Here is a 22508-nt window from a genome sequence, read left to right on the forward strand (position 1 = left end):
TCTTAGGTAAATTGGACAGCTGAACAGAGGAGAGAGCGTATTGAGAGGAATAAGGGCGATATGTCCGTGATATACTCCGTTTTTCTATTCTGAATTTGAAATTCAAGATCTGGTTTGATATTTGCCCATGTGTTCTAGCCTACATTGGTTTTGCTACGTCAGTGTTATTATCGGAGCAATTGATTGGCAGAGCGGGGCTAATCGTAGAGGAGTAGCTTTGTTTCGACTGAAAACGTATGATGAAACGCATCCGTTAAAATCTATATACTAGGTGTATGTTACTATGGCTTTTTGTGTTATTTTTGAATCAAGATGTTCGAATTTGAATTGGTTCGTGTACTTACAGCTCAGAGCATGCTTGGAAGCCGATCTTCTAAACTGCCGGCCATAGGCTGTGTCCGAAAGCAAGCTTTCGAGACAACCCCCACCCCATTCTCGAGGTGAACGAACCGTGACTACCATTGTCTCCTACCGTCTCTGTCTCGTTTCCGTTGAACTCCCTTAAACAGGTTTCGCTTTTATATAGGACGGACAACATCGGTAAGAGTAGTCTCCCACTGTTTTAAATTGATTTAGTCAACAGACAATGCCCGCCAACTTTAAAGACTTTGAAAACAATAAAGTAATTTTCGTGATTAGATTAATAATGATGAGCATATTGTTTTTTCTTGTTTTTTTTAATCGTTTTCGTTAGAATAACTAAACAGCTTTATTGAAAACGTAATTATACGCTCCTTGTGTAATTACAAATCTTTGCGAAACCCATTTGGATACTTACAAAAGTATAACTGAAAAAATAAACATTACATAGTTTTGAAAAACACGCAGCGATGCAACAAACGTATATGGACAACCAAGCATCGGTTCCATCGTCATGCTACGGGTAACTACAAGCCGCTTCACCTATTTCTTGAATACAGTGCCATGGAATACTTCTTTATTTCTCGAAGTCCTGCTTCCTCGAAGCCTTCAACGACAGTACCTCCGTTAAAGTTAATAAGTGGATCAGCTAAAATAATTTTCAAAATGCATGTGCACTGATAGGAGTAAATCCTTAAGACTGTAGAGCGGTTGTAATAAGTGATCAACAGAACAAGCAAATAGTCCATAGTGTCCCATTTTGTCCTGGGTAGGCCAGCTGGAGGATCTTGGTTGTGCTATAAATCGTCAGCTGTTGTATAGCATCGTCAGATAGTTTGGATGATAGGCAAAACGTTCGTGTGGGCAACATTTCACTGCAAATAACTGGAACAATGAATTCTGAGCCTTCGATGAAGCTTTTACATCGCGTTCTTCAATATCGACTCATATGCTGCTGAAGGCTGAAAGCTCGTCCTTGGCTAAGTGGCAGTAGCCGGCATTTTCATTATATCGGATTTGCGTTCAACTAATAGCATGAACTTAAACTTTATACGAACGGAATTTATATATAGGGCCATTAGGCAGTATGAGAAGTTTAAAAGGTTCCAATATTTTCCCATGATGTTTGCCTCAAAAAGGCTATATTTCAGCAGACGAGCTACAATATTAATTTGTACTTTTTCAAATTAATCAAGATAAATAATTTTATAGTGCCCCTCTCATGCCCTATTAGGAATGAAGATCGCTCAATTTTGTATGCGACAAATGATCAACGAGAGGAGTTGAATCGTGTGAAATTTCTGTTTTCTGCTTCTTGCTGGGTGAACGAATAACATCGTCCAAGAATGTAACAGAAACCCTGATGCTGAGTGTTTGCATTCATGGAAACTCTCGCGAAGTTGGTGGCTCTATCTGACGCTCAGCTTCCACAAGTGTAATTGTCTTCGCTCTACTTTTTTCCCCTTCCGTTCAACGTTCTATCGATGGCGTTACGGCCGCGAGAGATGTTCTGTCAAAACCACCATACGCGATTTGTAATTCTATTGACTCGATAATGTTACTACCGTTATTACTACTACTGCGAGCAGACCATCAGTTAGAATTCTATTGATAATGCTTGAACGCATCCTGCTCTCGCTCTCTTCCTCGCCCGTTCTCGGTGGCCTCCTTTTTCCATGACCTTCCTATTCAGAGTTCTACCATCAAACGCAAGCGCCGGCGATTCCGTGGTCACTTACTGCTTATGCATAATCGGCCTTTATTGTGCGGCTGGCAGGCAGTCAGCGAAGCCACTTCGAAACCGTGACCTGAAAGGCCGCCGCTTATTGCTTCTTGCCCTGTAACGAGACCGACGCGAGCCCTTGTAGTAGCGCAACGGGGTGTGGTGGATACAAATGTCTAAATATACCTCAACGGAAGGACACGAAAGCAGGCGAAATCTATAGAGGCTGACTGACTGGGTGGACGCACGGACGGACGGGCGACCAAAGTGATTCCTGCTCTATGCTGCTGGATTGATTGTATTGCCCTGATCTTTCTTGATCTCAAACAAGGCAGCCAGCGAAGGGCTAACCTGTCGGACGTGAACGTCAATAATGTATAAGCTACAATGGTGCTTTGACGCACTATAGCTAAAGCTAAGCAGAATTGTTGCGCAGATCTGGCCGACTCGGCCCAACATTGCCCCCTCAACCTAATGGAGCCTTCCAACAAAAAGGCCGATTCCGGAGCAGTAGTAGTAGTAATGGAAGGGGTGTTCGACTTTGGCCATGCTGGCGGCTCAAGGTTCGTCAGCAGTGGTAGTAGTGGCTCCTTGTCAGCATAACACAGAGCATGTCTTTCATCTTTATTTTTTTTTCAATTTCAATTTCAAAGTCTAACTGATGACTTGAAGAAGAACTAATAACAGATCTAATATTTGCATGAGTTGATTTAGCAATGAGATAAATGCTTAATTAAAGCAAGTATTAGGATCAAACGATAGGTTTCTTAAGGTGCTCATCAAAAGAATACAGTGTCGTCTATCAGAGTGGAATCTCAATCACTGCCTACGTAATTCCATTACGTATCCGCATTAAGCCATACTGGACTATATTAATCGTGTGTAATTATTTAGTATTACATCAATATAGCTATTTCTTGAGAGTAATACCTGCTCAATGTAATTTCAATTTATATTAGTTACTCAAAAGTTATTTTATCTAGCTGAAGTTAGTGTGCGCGAAATTTTGAAAACGACACAACTCATTTGGAAATTGCTCCAGTCTAGGGCTAAAAGTCTGACATTTTACTGATGCTTTTAATAGGTGGTTATGAATCAGTTGCTTCTGTCAACGTATATGCGACCTATCTACGCCAAGCAATCATCCGTTATAGTTTTTCAAAGATAAAGAAGCGAATCTATGAACGGAAGTATCTATAAAGATGCATCTAAAACGTATGAACATCTTAAAAGTTGTTTGCGTCAACGCCATCATGTAGATAGATGTGTTTGTATGACGGTCATACGTGTAAGGATATGTTTATTCATACACATGCTGTACAAACTATTCTACGCAATGGACAAAACCTAAACGCGTTTGTTAGCTATATTTCAAACTGATCTGCAGTAATCTAAAATTAATCTAGCAATTACCACCATTGCTACAAACATACACCTACGATACTCGGCGTTTTTCGTGTATCCAGCTTTTTTTATGTTTAGGAACAAATGATGTCCTTAATCTAATCTTTATCCGAAGTCGATTATCGGAACTTTCGTATCGGTGCTTATAGGTATGGACAAATGAACTGGGACCCGATGCGGGCAGGCAAATGTCCACAGCATCACCATCGGCTCGTAAGCTACGAACACGCGTCCAAGCCTAAAATCCCAATGTACTTTAGGTTACGCTTCTTATCGGCGAAGCATACCAGTAGTGAAGGGAAGCCCTTCTGTGTCCTGTCCGATTGCCTGTCAGTGTTTTACAAAGTGGATCGTATCCCTAGCGGCAGGATCGAAGCGTAGGGCAAGACACTCACGTGAGGGAGGCAGCTAAGGACGGAGGCGGGGAAAACTGGAGAAACGAGAGAAATGTAGCGTATTCCTCTCTCTCTTCAAACCAGTAGGATATCTCTTGTGTAGCTGTCCCCTCGACCGTCTGGAGTACAACAGTCGTATCAACGCACAGTAGTATCTAGTCATGGCTATCTGCAGAGGATGCCTCGAAACCCTCTTATTGTTTGCTTCGTCGAAGTCGAAGCTTCGGTGTGACAGGTCATATCACGACCTCATATCGCATCGCCTTTAGCTTTTTGAGTTTTGTACAAACAGTAAATTTGATAATATTGTTCAATCGCTTGCGTGTCATCTCTCTTCGGTGAACCATATGATCAGCTCTGAACGAATAACAATGTGCTGTATATATCTCGATCAGGAGATAATTGCATTCGTAAATTTGTAATAAACGTATATACACCACACATATTAACGATACCCGCACATTGTTCATTTAACAAAAAAATGTCTCAATATAAAGCTAAATCTGCGCAAGTTATACAACGTTTCATTAAGTATTCATCAGGTACTACGGCAGGCCTTATTGTTGAATCAAGACCGCTATGGTCTAGTGATAGCGAGTTGCGTGTTGCGGCTGACACACAGGCATGTACAGGATATTTTCACCATAGTTCTCCTCGAGAGCATGAAGTGCGCGTTTATTTTATAACTCGAATGGATGCAACATGTCCTCAAGAGTCTGAAGTGTGCAGACAGTGCTCCTAAATAAACTATCCACCTCACGAAGCTCGATATATCTGACACTTAGCTTTTTTTTGTTTTTTATTTATATACTTTAAAAAGCGATCTGGCATTAAATGGTCGGACTGGGATTTTTTTTTTATCAGCTTATGTTAAATTCTGTGGTATTGTGCATTACTGTATCCTATAATGGGAAGCGACTCAACTTTAACTGAGCAAGTTGAAGCGGTTGAAAGGTTACTCAGAAAACTAACAGGGATATGATTGTCGAAATACATGTCTCCAATGCAAAAACATATTAACATAACTGGCTTGTTTATAGACGCGCGTATGAAAAAACTAACTTAATCCGCATCTGTCACGCGAGATTAAAATTTGACGATCATGATGATTTGATAATCTCCCTAAACGGAGATTGAAGTCTAAACCTCATCTAAATAAGAGCTCGTTTTTCAGTCCTTTTTTGTCAAACGTAGTTTTTTTTTTGCAAGCCTTTAGTCTGTCTGAATGACAGTTGGCGCTTCAACCTATAAAATGCGCGTTTATGAATATGATAACCTCCTAATTCAATGAAAATCTGAGCGAAATTTTAAGCCAATACAATAGAAAATATCGATGGGGCTAAATCTGGAGAAACATGGTGGATAGTCAATCAAGTTGAAGTTCTATTCGTAAATTCGGCAATTCGTAAAATTAAAGATGGCAACAACTGAAGTGTGAGATGGTGTCTTGTCTCGCTAGGGCAATGCTTTTTTTTATTAATAAAATATGGTCGTATCCTCTTGATGTTCCCCTAGAGCTTCCCGTTTTCAGAATTGTTGATTAATTTATGTCTGTGACTATACTGAAACGTTTCATTTTTGCAGTCGATGAGACAACCATTACTTTCATCGGAGCCAATTCACCTTGTGCAGGCCACCGTTTTCACCGAGCCCTGTTTTCAGGAGTAAGGCGCCATCCACGTTTCACGCACGGGTGTTAATGGACGCCAAAGCTCCGACTAATTTCGCTTTAACTGCTTTAGCAGGGCTTGGGAAATACTCATTAGAGTGATGATCTGCAAGACTACAGATCCTTTGCTTCGCGCTTTTAAAACTTGAGAGGAGTCAATCTCTTCTAGTGTCTCAAAGCTTTCGTTTTTTGACCAGCAACCCCATTGTCAGATAGCTTTGTATTGTTCATAGTATAGGATCTAAACAAGCTATAGTAATGCGAAGTGCTGTTTTCAGAGCACCAGCTGTGCTCGCTTTTAGCTGTAAAAGAAGAGAAGTTAAAGGTAAGTTTTCTTGTTGTTTAAGTTTTTGATTGCTACGTTGAAGTTCGAGGAACGCCGGATTGCGGATCGGACTACCCGGACACGAACTAGGAAGCTGTTTCTCCGGCTGTGTCCATGCCAAATGTTCAGATATAGATCACACTCAGATGAAACTTAATTTTTGAGATTTTTTTCTAAACATTCCCGAATGCTTTAGGTAGTTAGGAGAGCAGAAGGCAGCTGATCTTGCGTGTGCTCTTGAATCATTATCAGATCTATTTATTAGTGAAAGATCAACTATAGCAAATTAGTTTTTATACATCTACGCTCAACATGCGTAAAAGTATATTTTCCACTACCTGGAAGCTAACGAGATTGATTAAATAAGGTTCATCCATTTATCGAAACAAGGTGGCCAGAACTCAGGCGTTAAGATGTGGAAGAAAACGCTCATTGTAGAATACTGAGCAAGACTAGTGATCTAGTATGCTTCCAAGAAAGCCGCGAAAGAACCTTGTAGCGGAGGCATCTTTTAAAGCGTCGCTACAAGGAACTTGTCATCGGTACGCACAATATATAACACTTAAGTTTCATTCGGCTTGATAACTACTTTATTTGCGCGACACTGTGTTATTCGAGGGCGAAGATCCTATCCTGGAGAGAATCCTGGAAGGTATTGTGGTTCGCATTAATGATTCACAACCTTTTGTTTAGATAATCAGTAAAGGATCACAAGGCTGACCGTGTAATCCATCAACGTGGAAAAATTAAAGCTTGGCGTTGAACTTCTTTGATGCCATGTTTTCCATGACAATGTACACGCAATTAAATTCACGCTTGAGGTTGACAATCAGGTCAGCACAGGACGCAACAATATAACGCGCAGTCTCTGCCAGTTCTGGAATGGTTTTTGGGACGGAACGTTTCGAGCTGAGCTGGTTCTGCCGAAGTCTTCAAGATGCGTCGTGGATATTTGTTTATTATTTCGTTTAGTGTAAACGGGACTCTGAATCATCTCTAACTTTCGTCTTGTGGATTGGCACTTACTGGGCTAGCTTGAGACCGTTTTGCCTAAACGCAATCTGGGATAATTGTGTTTATTACGTGCTCTGAAGTAGCAACGATCATGTCTTTCCCAAATGAAAGCTGCGGGCTTACGTGTTCCCTTATTCTATCCAAGGTTTCGAATGGAGTCGAGCAAGGACACAGATCTGAGCTTTGCCCGCGACCCTAATGAAAATGAGATGTCAATTGGAGCCGAGACCACGTAAAGCCTAGTGACGTTTAAGTCGAAAAATCCTATAGGCACTAAAATTTAGACCTAATTTGCAGGTATCAATTAAAATCATTGACAAGAGTTCTACGATGAGTCAGTACAACGTCGCCGACTATACATTTTCGAGCTAAGGGAACGGACGTTTTGACTTGCTTGACGCGATGCAAAATTTTTTACATGTTACAGCCATTCGCGCAATTTCGCTTGATTTTAGATTGCACAGAGCTTTAACGAAGCTTTAATTTTCAATTTCGTAACTATTTGTGACGGGAAGAACTTACGATAAGGATATTTAAGGACAGTTGATGGTTCTTTAAAGATTACGTTTATACCGGTCACGGAGTCCCCTAAATTTGGACACATTTTCAAAATTCGACAAATTTAGTAGGATGCAAGAGTCGTTGCCACAAGTGTTGAAACTTGTTTTGGCCAACATCTAAATTCCCCCACTCCATGACTCTGCAAACAAGCTGCCTTTATGTCTCTTTAATCCTTCTGGCATCTTGTGCTTGTTGGTAAGGAAGAAGTGCCGATGTAGTATTGCTTTGCTAGATAGACAATGACAGAGAGGGTATCATTAGGCTGAAACCTGCATATTTTGGTAGAGTTAGGTAATAGCACAAAAAGTAAGAATCGAAAAATGAGATGCGGTTATCGAAGCCATTGCTATATACGACTAGCGTGAGAAGATGCAGATCGTTTTGAAGCCCATTGAGAACCTGTAGCGCTTATCAGCTAAAGTAGTATCGAAATAGAGACATGAAATATTTACTAGATCAACTGTGCATGGAAACAATTGTTAGTTGTACGAGATTCCAGTGGAGAACAACGATGAGTCGAGCTCATTAAGGAAGAGATTGATAAGCCTGTCTAAACGCTTACGCGTTCTGCTTACGCCTCCAGGCCTGTACGCTGATTGCTTATAGTGATTGACTACCTCCACTTTTAGGAAATTTACTGGCGTAACGGGATCCTTTATAGAAAATTTGTCTATAAAAATAATTATACCACTGTAACGCCCGTCATTACATTCAGAGGCTTATGTCGCCCGCTACTTCTCTTCCGCTTAGCTGGGTCTGCGATATTGTCACGTTGAAATGTTCATTGTGAATAATAGTGGCCATATTGTTTTTGGCCGTTTCTCGTACAAGGGCGTACGGGTCCCACTTTGTTTGTGGGTGGCCACGAACTGATTTAACATGATGGATTTTATGAGCTGATGGATAACTCCTTTACGAGATGAGTTACTTATTTATTTGGTCCGAGTATGCCGAGTGCAAGTTGAGCATTACTTGCACATCACCCAGATTTCGCGCCTCTTACTAACCTCAATGAAGCTTCATTTATAAGCGCAATCTATTGAAGGACTGAGTAGATGATTGAATTTCTGGAGGTTCGTTGTTGCCGCTGATCAAGATTGTATGAACGTAAAGCCAGAACATGTAACGTACAAAAATTAGGCTCTTTCTCTTTCATAAAAATAAGGTATTTTTGCGCTGGTGCTCGTGTTATCACACCTGCCCAGAGATCTTTCTCAGAAAGCCCATTTATGACTGATTAGACTGTGCTATTTTGCTGAACGAAATGGTGCGGGGTCATCATATTTCGATTGATTCCTGGGTTTATGGCTCTGATGACTACCTTTGAGGTAGCCAAATAGGATGGCATGGTCGACAATAGACCACATACGACACAGTCTATCGCTTATTACCTTTAAAAATTATTTGTGTTGTTTCTCGAGCCCCGGCCATTAAGCGACATAAAAGATTCCTGAACAAACAGAAAGCCTTTACTAGCCGTACAGTGGCGATACTCGGCGTTCGACTTAGACGTTAAAGCTGTTCAGTATTGTTCGGTACCATACAGCCATTGAAACAGTTACAATCATCTTAGGCCAGACTGTGAATGCTACATTAGTGTTCATTCCTAATTTCTACAAGTTTCAACAGCCTGATCACCGATAGCTAGTGAGTGAGCGATGAGTGTAAAAGCACTGCTGGCATTAAGGACTTGGGAAAATTAATCTAGGGACTTTATTAGCTTTGCCCATACTACAAAGCAGAAATGAAAAGCTATACATATAGGGAAAAGGCAGATAGTTTTTCCACAGGCTCAGAATCATGTTTGGAGAATTCTCATGTTTGAATTAGAAGTTGGTGATATTCAAAGAGCAACGCTAAGAAAGAACACTTGCTTCGTACAATCATACGCAGCACATATACAGCCATTATATCTTTTGTGACGGTAGGCATGATTCTCGCGATCCCTAGCTATCGAACAGTACAAGACAATGTCACGGCGGATAAAAGCTTACAGCTGATGTTTATGCAGGTGTCGATGGGTGAACAGGTAACATTAATTGTGAAAATAAATGTTTTACTTAGTGCAATTGCTTTACATAATTTTCTTCAGAGAGACACACACACGTTGCAGAGCGAATCACTGACATTGCGTTCAACGATACGAGAACAACGACGCTTCCCGCTTTCGTACCTTCAACTCAAAAATCATCTGGTGATAAATCTGGAGGACGTATCATTTACGCTGTCCAAAAATCGGTATGATCTCTAGATAAAACGAAGTCGCATCTGGATCTCACATGCGGTCCGCATTGGCTTGCGCATCGATCCTCTGTGTCGTCTGTAAAAGTCGATATTAGCTCCTAGTATATTCCATATCCGAGCCCAAGCGCTGTCTATTCCGTACTAAACGGGAAACTGCTCTGGCTTTTTTTTTTTGAGACACAATACCTTAATAGCCTTTATGGGCGTTAGTCTTATGCCCAAAGAGGACACCGAGACACAAGGCGATAACGAGACTTTAAAGCTGACACTTTGTGAGACCTCTCAGAATGAACCACTGAATAATAGATCAAGAAAGGCGAAATGATAAATTGCTTGCTCCTAACGGTCCTTAAAGGTATTCCTAATGTAGTTGATTTTATATATATACAAATAGAGCTTCTCACTGTCAAGTCTATACAATACAATACAAGTGATGTAACTAGTGGGTTGCGGACGGCGTTGCGAACCCAGTTGCCCAGTTCATCTCACCAATATGCTCAACCACATTGCATCGCCGAATAAGTCAGATACCGACTCTTTTGAGCAGAGAAAACGTCTTCGTTTAGTGTTTCCGTTAGTTACTGCTGTGTTTGAACCCTGGATATTTTAGCGATCCGAAAGCGTTTACACAAAAGGTTTAGGTTAGGGTTATCTATTTCGGGCTAATTTGCAGTTTCTGCTTGCAGTGTTAAACGTATAGAATATATGGGACATGGGTTTATTCCTTATCCTGAATGTGCAGCCTTTTCAAATAAGATCATCAAGCTATTTACGTTATTCATGGAATTGCTCCGCGCATGCTTGTTGCCTCTAAAAAAAAAGTGGTCCATAAACTATTCCGATCACGAAAACTACGTAAAATCATGCCTCTCTTTGAAGGCAGGGTAGGTAGCAGGTTAATTTCGTCATTAACCTTTAGCTTTAGAAGCTTGTTACGGAATTGGTATAAGGCGAAAGTAAACTGGGACAAACCCTTCACAGAGAGATTATTCAGATTCATATACAAAGCTTTTGAAAGCCTAGAATTTTATTACTCACTTCGTATAATAATGGGGCTACTACGAAAAGGCTAATCTGAGTATAGTTTGCAAAATACTATATATCCGTATTATGTACGTTCGCCGTCAGCACGCACAGTAGACGTGTTCGGTGCCATTCATTTCCGTTAAGGATATATCAACTCGTTCTAAAAACTGCTCAATTTATCATCAGACCTTTCTGGGGCTGCCCCATTTGTCCGTTCATAACGAAAATAAAAAAAAAATTGTCCTTAAACTTCGTCCCGTCCTGATGTAACAACACTAATTATGTTATGCTGTAAATAAATGTTATTCGTTATTACCCGCCTTTAACAAATCTCGAGTCTAACTGTTTTTTTTTAAGATTCGAGCTGCGTAAAGTCCATCTCTATTTTCCTCACAGTTTTATCCCTAGTTTTCACTGATACCCCTCAGCTGTCGTTTCTAGGTGCTCGTCTCACCTTCAGTGCTCACAACAACTGGAATGTTATAGCGGATGCGGCCGCGGCGGCGTATTTCTCGAACTGACCCAACACAAAACAACTAAGGTATTCGTCGTAAGGTTTGTGCCAATGGGCGTAAGAGCATCAGGGTCTGCAATGAGATGGTCATTCTCGTACGTCTAACTGGGCTTGATTTAGTGGGCCTGATCTTCATTTGTGTCACACAGCGAAGTCCCACTATTGTCGTGATTCCGGAAAACTGCAAAAACTCCTCGAAATAGATTCTAGTTGTTTGACGGAATGGCGTTCTTTCTTAGCTCCGTGCAGCTTCGTTCGTTATGAACGATAAAAATCGACGAGCTTTTTTTTTTCGACGAAAAATACGCAATCGTCCTTGCGGAAGAAGGCCATTCGGTTACACTACTTAGGATCAACACACAGTCAAAGGTTTGCATACGAGCATTATCTTTGCACTGCGCTAACATACCCTAAGTACCCTGCAAATCGCGCTCAAAAGTTAGTGAGAAGCGCATTAGCTGAATATAAAACGTGTCAAAATTAGCGCCGACGATAAAGGTAAACCTTTTGGCAGCTGCATTTCGGCCGGAACGCACCGTCTTCTTTACTCAGATAAAGATAATTATAAAAGTTACATACGTAGTTTTATTCAGTCGTCCAATCCATTAGAAGTAACAGATCTGAATAATGTTTCGAGTTTTTCATAACGCTAGACCTATTTGTTGGTCGGCCGGCCAGCCTTATATCGTCGCTCTGCGGCTGATCTGCCAACACATTCGCAGGACGCGGATTTAAGCAGTGCGAGTTCGCCATAACCGGCATTACCGATACGCACTCACGACATGGGGACTTTTGGAGATATTTCAAACAAGTAATGAAACATCCCCCTCAGAAAATCTTAGGACTGATATGAGTTCACTACCGTCCCGTCAACGAAACCCTTGCTCTAACCAGCGGACTTCCGTAATGCTGGTGAATAGTTGTAACTAAATAATAAGCTTGACATACAGTTAAACGTTTACTACCTGAGATCGCGAGCCTGCCGCTACTTATTAGTTCACATAATAAAAGCTTCATGTTCTAAAACAGCTCCAAAACACCATCTCTAGCTTGTCTTCAGAAGCAGTTTGAAGAAGACCACTGAAAATATTCGAAATTGCTGTATTCGTACGCCGAGGAAAAGAGCAAACGTCTACAGGCCTAGTCCTTTTGTCTACTTCGGCTTTATTTATTCCTTCAGAGTGCTCGAGCTCAGATGCAAAACTTTTCATTTATCTACGGAAGTTCAGCTCTATCAACACTCAAGTTCTTACGAAAACAAGTATAATAGAAGTGTCACCTTGCAAAAGATACCTTACATACATCCTAATAATTTTATGATCGCCTGAATTATCAGTAACAATGAAAATATGTACATCTATTCTCCCATATTTACATGGTGTTTTCAAAGCGTCGACTTTCGAGAAATTACCAAGATCAGATCTCAGATCGAGTTGACTAAATTAGCCGACGACCAGTTGCCGCGACTGGCCATTATTTCTCCACTTTTTCTTTCGCTAGAAATAATTAGATAATTAGTTATATACATAAATATATCGCTTTTCGTTAGTTCTCACTTCATGATTTTATCAAAGCACTCATATAGCTCTACTTAACATTTACGCATACGCTACCTGCGCATATACCGACAAGTCTGAAACGAGAGAAATTCATTCTTCCTCATAGCGTAGAAGATGAGCTTACTAACCATAATGTACTGCGTTCCCGACAACAGCTGAACACGCTGCCGTTATAAATGTAAAACCTTGTCGTTAAGAGTCTATATGAAGTAGTTCTAACATCGTGATGAAATAATGGATAACGTGTTCGGACTGTCAAGCGTCTAATTGAAGACCTACGGCTTCAAGTTCCGCCAATAACACACACACACACACACACACACACACATAATTTGTGTAATTAAACAAAATTGCATTTTTTCCTTATCATATCGTCTACCCTAAATACATGCTGTTATCGGTTGAATCTGTCTTATAAACACGTCGGGTGCCATTAGTGCTCGTTTGAAAAGTACACTTTCCTTTTTTCTCAATATCTTCTTTCTTTTTTTTTTCTTGGAGGAATTTCTTTAAAATAATCGAATAACTAAAAGCTTGATTAGGAGATCATTTTGCCATAATCGGAAGGTCATGTTTTCCAGATTAGGGTGCAATGGACATACAAATCACTGTCTTTTCCGTTCACTGAAAGGACATCTCCATGACTTAACACTCGACACGGACGTTGAGCTTAGGAAGTAGGTAATTAGCTTCGTGAAAAAGAGACCTGAAAAATTCTGGCGAACCTAAAGACCAATTAGTTGAAAGATGGCAACGTCTGGGGGATCGTAGCAAATACGGCTCAACATTTGGTTAAAGCGACAATGGAGAAGCCTGTTACCAGACAAACAAGTACGCTTTCTAGTACCTTGTTACCTAAAAACGGCTCATAACTAGTTATTGATTTCAGCGAAGATATCGATTAATGGCAATTATGATGTGGATGATGCAGTCAGTTCCACAAGACAGGGTTATATAAACCAGTGTAATAGTCTGCCACCCAACAAGGCCAGAGAGAAATAGGTGTCTCTCTATACAAATCTTGGCCGACTCGTCGAACAGTCGTGCAGGATTAAATGCATATCCGTCATTTAGTAAATTTAGATAAAATAAGTGAAGCTTAGAAATTGAACCGAGTATACGTATTTGATATTGTTTGATCAATGAGCTTCTTATTAATACTCGTAGAACCTTTACCGCTAAGGCCTTATTCAGTAGCTCTTTTAATGCTTAAGTGAGAAGTAATAGCAATGAATACTGAAAGAGAAATCTTTTACTGCCATTTTTCTATTTAAGAGCACATTTCTACATGTAAACTAGCCATGCGATAATTATATCTGCCAAATGTACTATATATCATGAGTAAATTTCCAATATCGATAGAAAATACTTAAAACATATAATTATACTTTGGGATCCAAGTAACTGACAAATGTTCCTTATTAGAAAGTATTTTTCAATAGAACATACGTTATTGACAAACTTACAATACTAGACAAATAGAGCAAACATTTTCAAATAAGGAAAAAAAAAACACCAATTTTATGAGATGGATACTGTCACAATAAGAACTCGTTTGATTGGCTTATGTAAATATAACCCATAATAATGAATGTAAACCTAGGTTAACTGAGCATACAGGCATATTGTACCTATGGTAGTCCGTTAAAGCCATCTCCTCACCCGGTCTAGTCGGTAGCAGTCTATCACGTAATATACTAAGCAGTAACTGACAGGTATACAACTCTCCTATATAGTTATATATTACTAAATGTATATGCAAAATGGCAACTAATTTGATTCCAACATTTGATGTTTTTTTATCTTGCATCTTCATTTGTGCTTTAAATAAACATTTTATAAAATAGACATTCATAGTAATTAAAATCGAGAAGTTCTCTCGATGTTCGTCGTATGTTTTGGTCTATGAGTATACTATTTATTATATATTATTTTTTTTATTATTATTTATTTTTTAATTACTATTTATTATTATTAATTATATTTTTATTATTATATTGAAGTACTTACAAACCGATTAGCTATAACGTTATTAGATCTATGTAGCGCTATGGTAGCAATATGCCATTTTAATGCTGAAAAAAAATGAGCCCGATGAAAAGAGAATCATCCAGCCTTATCTATTACATTGAAGAAAAATGTTTCGGCTTGTTTTTAGCGCGACTTTCCAGTTTACTTATTTATATGTAGCATTTGAAGATGCTGTTTTCGTTTGTAAGTCTGCTGTAATTTCGTGATAGCGTAAATGGAATCAGAGATGAAGGTTTCAAGTGACACAAAATATTTTCATCATCTTACCTAACCGAGGTTAAACGGTCGAAAGGAAAGGGTATCCTTTTTGGGTGAATCGCTACAAACATCGTAAGCAAGCAAGCAGGCACGCACGCAGCCATCGTTAGTTCAAACGTCAACGTTGAAAAAAAGGGTTAACGCAACAAAAACACGAACAACAAGGATTATAAAAGTTAGATTATGATATACAGGAAGTTAAGTAATGCTGCTTGTATAATTGCCATGCCGTTTCATAGGTTAGCCGAAGAAACCAAAGAAAATTTCAGCAAGACCTACTCGGGCTATATTCCTAGCGGACGGGTCGTTCATGCTGTATATATGGAATCACAGCATCAAACTACGTCATGCATAGAACTTTGCCATTTTAAGTTTAAAGAAGAAATGTTAGACCTTGAGAGTGCACACTATCCCGGTTGGTCATATGGGATCGATGGGTCCAAATAGCACACAAGCCCACAATTTTGTCAGGTGTTTCGAATGTGTTTCATCATACATTTGGAATTGTGAAACGGCTCAAGCTTACAAGAAAGCAAGCCTTTTCACCGATCCTCAACATTTCGTCCATACCCAAATGATGCGAAAGGACAACGATGGCTTTTTTGCCATGTTTGTAGTGCCTCTACATCGGCATATAGCTGAGAAAGAAATAGGTAGCTCTAGGACATATGCCGAGGTTTAAAGCTAAACACGACCTCCATACCAAAAAGATAATTTACGTTTGGCAGAGATGGAAGAGTCTCAAATACTAGAAAATGCTTGAGAAGTATAAGACGCTTAACAAAGGTCTGTATATTGCCCGATTGTGTCGAGCTTTTTGCAACCATCATATTCGCGACCGTGCTCCGACACATTTCACCTTTTCGGATTATCTTCATTTAACAGCAGAAAAATCTCAAAACCTAACCGAGCTAGTTTAATTGAACATTTCTTGGTAGGAAAAAAATGGATAAATTAGCTGTAATATCAGAGTGAATCGTTGATAGTAACAGAAACTACGTAACTTATTACTAGGAGTGGGGTAAGACGATTTCTTATACTCATGTTCCAACGAAATAACTTTTACAGAACCGTATGTAGGTATATATGTTCCATAACATCCCGTATAAGAGCAACGTGTATAGGACCAACATGAGTTGAAGAGAGACAGATTTATTGTTGTCCCTATGTGTAAAATATTACACAAAGAAATGTTAGTACATTGGTAAGATCAATTTGCAATGCCAAATGAGATTGCAAGCCGAATGCGTGATAACGACAACGACAGGCGAAATGGGGGAACAGCAGAAAGGACGCATTGTCTTGGCCTGTAGATAAGACAGATTAATTGCTAGCTTGCTCTCTTGATGGCCTTAAGGCTACGATACATTTTAACTTTGCTGCCCGCTTGCTTCGTTTGGGGTTTCGCAACGCACCTGCAACTGGTTTCTCAGTAGGTTCGCCTATCTTTGCCGCTCTCCTGACATACTCCATTTAGTCTACAACTGACTCTTACTCCGGAAACGGAACTCCCCGTTGGCTACCTGACTCGACAGCATAGCCTCTACAAATAACAGAGGGAACGCGTCGTTAAGGAGGACCTGCAGAAGTTATGTTTCGGTTTCGCTTCCAAGAAAATACACAGCGTCGTAAACGTCGTGACGGTTAGCTTGTTTATTTTTATTAGCACTACTTAAGCCAACCAAGAACAACATGTTTTTTCCGAATTAGCAATTTGTGCTCCTCCTTTTTAATTATTTATAAATTAGTATATACGGTTATATATATATATTTAGTAGACTTTTCGCGTCGGGTTTGTACATTCTAGGAAATATGACTGTGGTGAGTGCTATATAGCGATTCAGGAACACATGGGGAATCTGAAATGTTTTACCCTCATATCCTTACTAGCTGCGCCGAAAAACAGCTTAAGTGCTTGGAGAACGATGCATTTTCTTCGAATGGACACGTTCAAATAATTTTCCATTTATACCGAGCGTATATACCGTAATTTGTGTCACAAAAGAAACAGACAAATAGAGAATACATCATTTTTCCCTAAAGGTACCATTAAATCGGCAAAAAGTTCTAACTCTAGATTACCTTCAAAAGAACTTGAACGCTGTGGTCACACGAGGTTGAAGAACGCGTACGTTACAACGTAGACCAACAATCGCCTTTCATTAAACTTTGGGTCGCGTTGAAAAGATCAAAGATCACCATCAAAGGCCCACCTGATCGGCTGGTGTAATCATTCGACTCACTGTGAGAGCATGCATTAACTAGATTATTCTCCGCTAAAACTATGGATAAGTTCGTAACTAGCGGCTCTTTACGATTAAACTTAATGGTGATCCAAGTTATCCGACATTGGGTTGCTTAACAAATCGATAATTTGGCCAGATAAACTGGGTGTGCATTCAATTTCGGATAGCTGTATTTCGTCAGAAACTTTACCGTTGGAACTGATCACGGACGGTGTCTGTGATGTAATCACGCTCACAACGAACGATACAAAAATGTTCGAACTGGACAATATTTAGATAGTAAATATGTTTTTCAAGATGTTTTTTTCTTTTTCGTATAGTGGTACCAGTTTCACTAGATTCAAACACTGTCCTTGGGTAAACAGTTGTCCCTTTTTAAATGAAACCCAAATTAGAAATGATATCTCTGTATATAGAGAAAGCTAAAAACAGCACACAACTAACTCTACCTTCAAAACTATCTAACATTTACTAATTCTTATAGACTCGTAGTGGTTCAAAAAAGGCCGCCGTTCGAGAGTGGTCTAAGAACAGTTGTTGGCTGGAAGCGCTAGACAAACAAGTGACATTAAAGTTTACCTACCCACAGACCCGGTTGATGATTTTGCTTCACAAAGACTTTCTAGTTTAGTTACTTCTGTAGCAAAGTCTAAACTTACGTACAGCATAAAAATGACGCTAAAAGACAATCTTTTAAGACACGAATTAATTACGAGCGTTAGGTAGATGATTATGTATGGAAAATTACTCAGTTAACTATTTGATTGATAACAGGAGCAGAAACTCCGAGACATACTTTATGTTTTGGCTTCGATCGAACCGTGCAACATATTGCAATTGATGATTCTACACATTTGTTAGGATAATAAGATACATTCATACAGACTTATAGCTAACTTATATAGATGATTACATAGACTTATAGATAGTCGATTTACACGTACCTATCCTCAAACTTCAGCCAGACTATCTTACCATTGGTTGGAGTCGAACCAACACCGAGGAAAGTCCAGGCAATGATGAATAATACAGTTTTTCCGGGCATCACGTACAACACTACCACTTGTCTATCAGTAAAATTTTAAACGTAGGCCTATTATTTCCTGCAATGAATACGTCCTACCAAATGATTTTCGTTTATAATTTCCTTAGGGAATCGATTGTTTGTGGCGTCGACAACACTGTATACCTGAGATCTCGTAGATCCGTTTATAATCAGAAGATTGTTTCGGAGACGGATCACTTTGATGAGGAGATTACTGGCACACTAACGGAAACAGTTGTGCGCTTTTTGGTTTCTGCTATTAACCCTTTACAGAGGTTCGGATTAAAGATAGCAGCACACAGACACTAAACACGCGTAGAAGAATCATAGCCGCTGCCGCCCATCAGCGTAGGCGTTCAAGGTACCTACCTCTACCACTTTGTAACTTGGTAACAGTTTATTCTTCAATTTCTTGGGCCTTGCCAATAGCAACAGTGGCAACCCCCAAAACAAGCGCTCGTCTCTCAATGACACACTGGCCTGTATGGTAACGATATAAGACTTACCCAACAAGAAAAGAGCAACTTCTTTAAGCCGCAACCACGGTCAAGGGCTGCCAACGAAAACATACAACCATACCAACAGTAGCAATATTACCACGGATGCCAACACACACGGATGGGGGTCTTGGCCGGTCGGGGTAAACTTTCTTAGTGAACTGCGTGCAGTTGGGGGCCCGAGCGGCGCGGAGCGCATGCGCTTCATAGTCCCCGCCTATAGGCCCGCCTTCGGCGCTTAGGCTGGCCTGATAGCAACCTCCGGGGCCCCTTTATTGTAGAGTAAGAAAGCAAAATCCAACTAGATGAAAACCGGCAAAACGAAAAACGTATGCTTTGATGTGTCGTACGTACTCTGACAGCACATATACAGACGTACACAAATAGACGCTGGAACATACCGAACAGAGTGTGGCACAGCGAAACACAATCAGCATGCTTTAAGCAGGCAGGCACAGAGGTTGGTTTGAGCAAAGGTTGATACCGACAATTAATTTAATTTTATTCCATCCAAAGTTTTACTTTTGAATGGGTCTGTATATGATAATAGTATCTGCTTTTCCTTTTGACGCTCAGTTGTCAAGAAGACGGTATGCGCAGACGGTCAATGTGGGGTCGGCGTACATTCAAAAGTATTCCAAATATGGAGACCTTTGTGCACAGCTGTTAGAGAAATGCGTAGGCCTATAATAATCAACTCAGTCTCTGTTCAATAAATCAACATGTAGTGTACTATTGTCCTTCATTGATCGAGAGCTCATGCTCGACCTTCCTGCATTTATAGATCGCTTTCAGGTATCTAGAGTAATAAACATGTTTGTCTGGCTGATATTTCTTGAAAATGTATTAATAAACAGTGTGTATGATAACATTTTAGCAACTAAGAATACAGAATATGACTGTAATAGCGTGAAAGCCGTAAAGCTTGCGGAATTTGGCTGAGGCGCCTTTAAGACAGCCAAAGTATTCAATATACGTGCGCGTACATATGTCCGCTATTTAAAAAAAAAAAAAAACACTGTAATTATTCTTAGGACGACACGTTAAAATAATACTACGCTTCTCAGCGGTTGCAGGAACTTTAGGACGAAGCGTGAGTACTTTTCTAGGAACTTGCAGAAATATTCGATGAAGTGCAAAAGCTGGAATAAAGGCCCAAAAATTTCGGGGGTTCGGGGAAGACTGTGGCAAACAATGTGTGAACAATCGCTCCTTAAATATCGTGCTTCAAAGACTTAAGCTCTCTGATAGTAAATTGCTTGACTTATAGTTACACGATTTCAAATATTTATAATTTTACAACTTAAGGAATGAGAGTGGTAATTTTTCAGTATAACTTCGAGGTTAAGGTGCATATTTGAGCTAGCCTATTGGGGGCTTCTCAATTACAGGCATGCTTACCATTGGCGTTACAATGCCCAGTTTCGTTGTTTTCAAGAGCAAATCAGTGCTTATGCAAAGGGTGGCGTCAACAGACTTCAGCGGTACGTTGAAGCAACCGCAATTACATGAGCTAACTTAGCAATACGGGAACTGTTAGAGGTTAATGTGAGGGCCCTCAATCTTGGCAACAACTGTAGCAGTTAGACGCGGTCTTTTAATGTCATCAAATAGCCACAGCAATTGGATTAATCCATGAGTTCTTAGAAAACGTTTAATATCGAGAAACACGTTTTGTTTTTTCATGTCACGCTTCCATTAGGCCCGAACGTATCTGTCATCAGCATTGAGCTGGAAGGCACTATCTTCTCAACTGATTCTTGAAAAACTTGTATCGAGCGATCTTTATGTTGGTCATTAACGATGAAATGTGATGCGCCAATTGTACAACTAACGATCTGAAGATCAAAAATAGACAAAAAAAAAAAAAGAAGAAGATAGAAATATCAGGGTCCAGACTTCAGTTTAATTAAAAACTTATTCTGATTTAGAAAATTGACTCATTTCGGGTACCTCATGTGGGGTTCTCTCGTTGATCCCTTCGGTATCAACGTTCCTCTATTCGTGTCCCCGATGGTAAATTTACACTACGAATTTTAATGAAGGCCGATTATTTTTACAGTCCTCAAATTTCTAGCGAATTTCAGCAACGAGCTGGCCTTAAATAAACAAGGACTTGATAAACACCCGTCCAATATTAGATCACGAACACTGAATCATAACTGATAGATCGAATCAGCTAAGCATAGGGCACATTTCTCTTATACTCACCAGGCGCCTCTAACGTTTCAGGTCGTGTTTGTGTGCAACTGCGTATCCTTTGTACGATTCCGAAATTGCTATATTACTTTTATATACGACTGTCGTTTCTAATTGGCCACACCGATTTAACACTAGTACAGTAGATTTATTATTATAAATATAAATGCTTCTCAGCCTTCAGAAAGATCCATTTCTTCGCCTCTTTAAAATGAAGAAACTACACTATGATTAGGAAGACAAAGTCAGTTCATACATCTTGCTATGATCATTACGTATGTTCCAAGTTATTTCGAGGCTCTACTTAACTGTCAAAAAGAGGACCAAGTCCTCAACTGCCTCTAGATAATAGCGTATATCTGCATACGTAGCTAAGAACTTCGAAAAGTCAAATAGTGATTAAAATAAGGACAATATACTAGCGTCTTTTAAACCCGAGCTAGTGAAAGCGGCAGCGAATATCGAAGAACACTGATGACTAGTTTAGTCTTATGTTGATCAAGCTAAAGCATCGTTGTTAGTAACACGGATGCCCCATTAAGGCATACAGCTTTTTATTGTCGTTTTTGTTATTGATTGCTATGACTCACTTGGAAGCTTTCGAACCACCGCTAAATCATCAAGACTGCTTAGGTGCCTTTGAGAAAAATTTCTGCCCTTCAATCTACGCTACATTTTTTTCTAATTGAGACCGAAGTAAAGGTACGCGTTTTAAGAAGACCGCCAACAAACGCGAATTGTCTTGACTAAGAAAATGGTCGGCCATCAGCGTAGAAGTAGTACCTGAGCAGTTTCCTGAGTCGTATGCAACTCAACGGAAAAGAGTAGAATGAGGGCTTGCCATCTTATGGATCCTCGGTGCACGGCAACGCTAAGTATAAAGGATGCGAGAGACTCTTTGGGACCAGCTGGCCTCTCAGCTTCCTAATTGTATTCAAATGGGGATGGACCCCAGGCACCAGCCCACCATCTCGCGCAAAGGCAAACTGGGTCGCCGATGAAAACGAGTAGGGACGAATTATATGGGATAGGAGAAAATTAGCACCGCTACTAAAAAAGCAGACGTCTAGAGTGAATTTGGATCTACATCTCTATCTTAACTGCATTATACAATAACATAGTATGATACGAGCCTGTAGCTGTAGGTAGAGGCAATCCAATGTCAGAATGTGGACTCTTTTATCAAGCTGCTGCGGAAGTATAATAGTAATTTAATATCTCATGTGAAATCCTTCTCCATACAAACGAACTTTCGGGTAAAGATCAGACATAGAACTAAAAAATTGTATGGTAAATACCGTGCCAATGGAAGTTCTTGTTATTTTTCTAAAGGTATTTAATAATATAAATTCAATTCAGACGTTTCGCTGGCATAGCTGATGACTCACGATTGGGTTAACGCAAACACGCAAGTGAAGTAATAAGAAAAACTGTATTC

At 39.9% G+C, this 22508-nt stretch overlaps 1 protein-coding gene across 1 annotated transcript in view; it reads right to left on the reverse strand.

Annotated features, from left to right (window-relative positions):
• LOC111271264 (uncharacterized) overlaps window positions 1–18997 on the reverse strand; it is a 34676-nt gene extending 15679 nt beyond the window's left edge. The window contains exon 1 of the mRNA XM_022851958.2: window positions 18305–18997. Coding sequence (XP_022707693.1) covers window positions 18305–18374 — 70 coding nt within the window. The 5' untranslated portion in view covers window positions 18375–18997. The remainder of the gene's footprint in view (window positions 1–18304) is intronic.
• Window positions 18998–22508: the final 3511 nt, after the last annotated feature.

Source organism: Varroa jacobsoni, unplaced genomic scaffold, assembly GCF_002532875.2.
Source record: "Varroa jacobsoni isolate VJ856 unplaced genomic scaffold, vjacob_1.0 contig00460, whole genome shotgun sequence".
Classification (NCBI taxonomy): domain Eukaryota; kingdom Metazoa; phylum Arthropoda; class Arachnida; order Mesostigmata; family Varroidae; genus Varroa; species Varroa jacobsoni.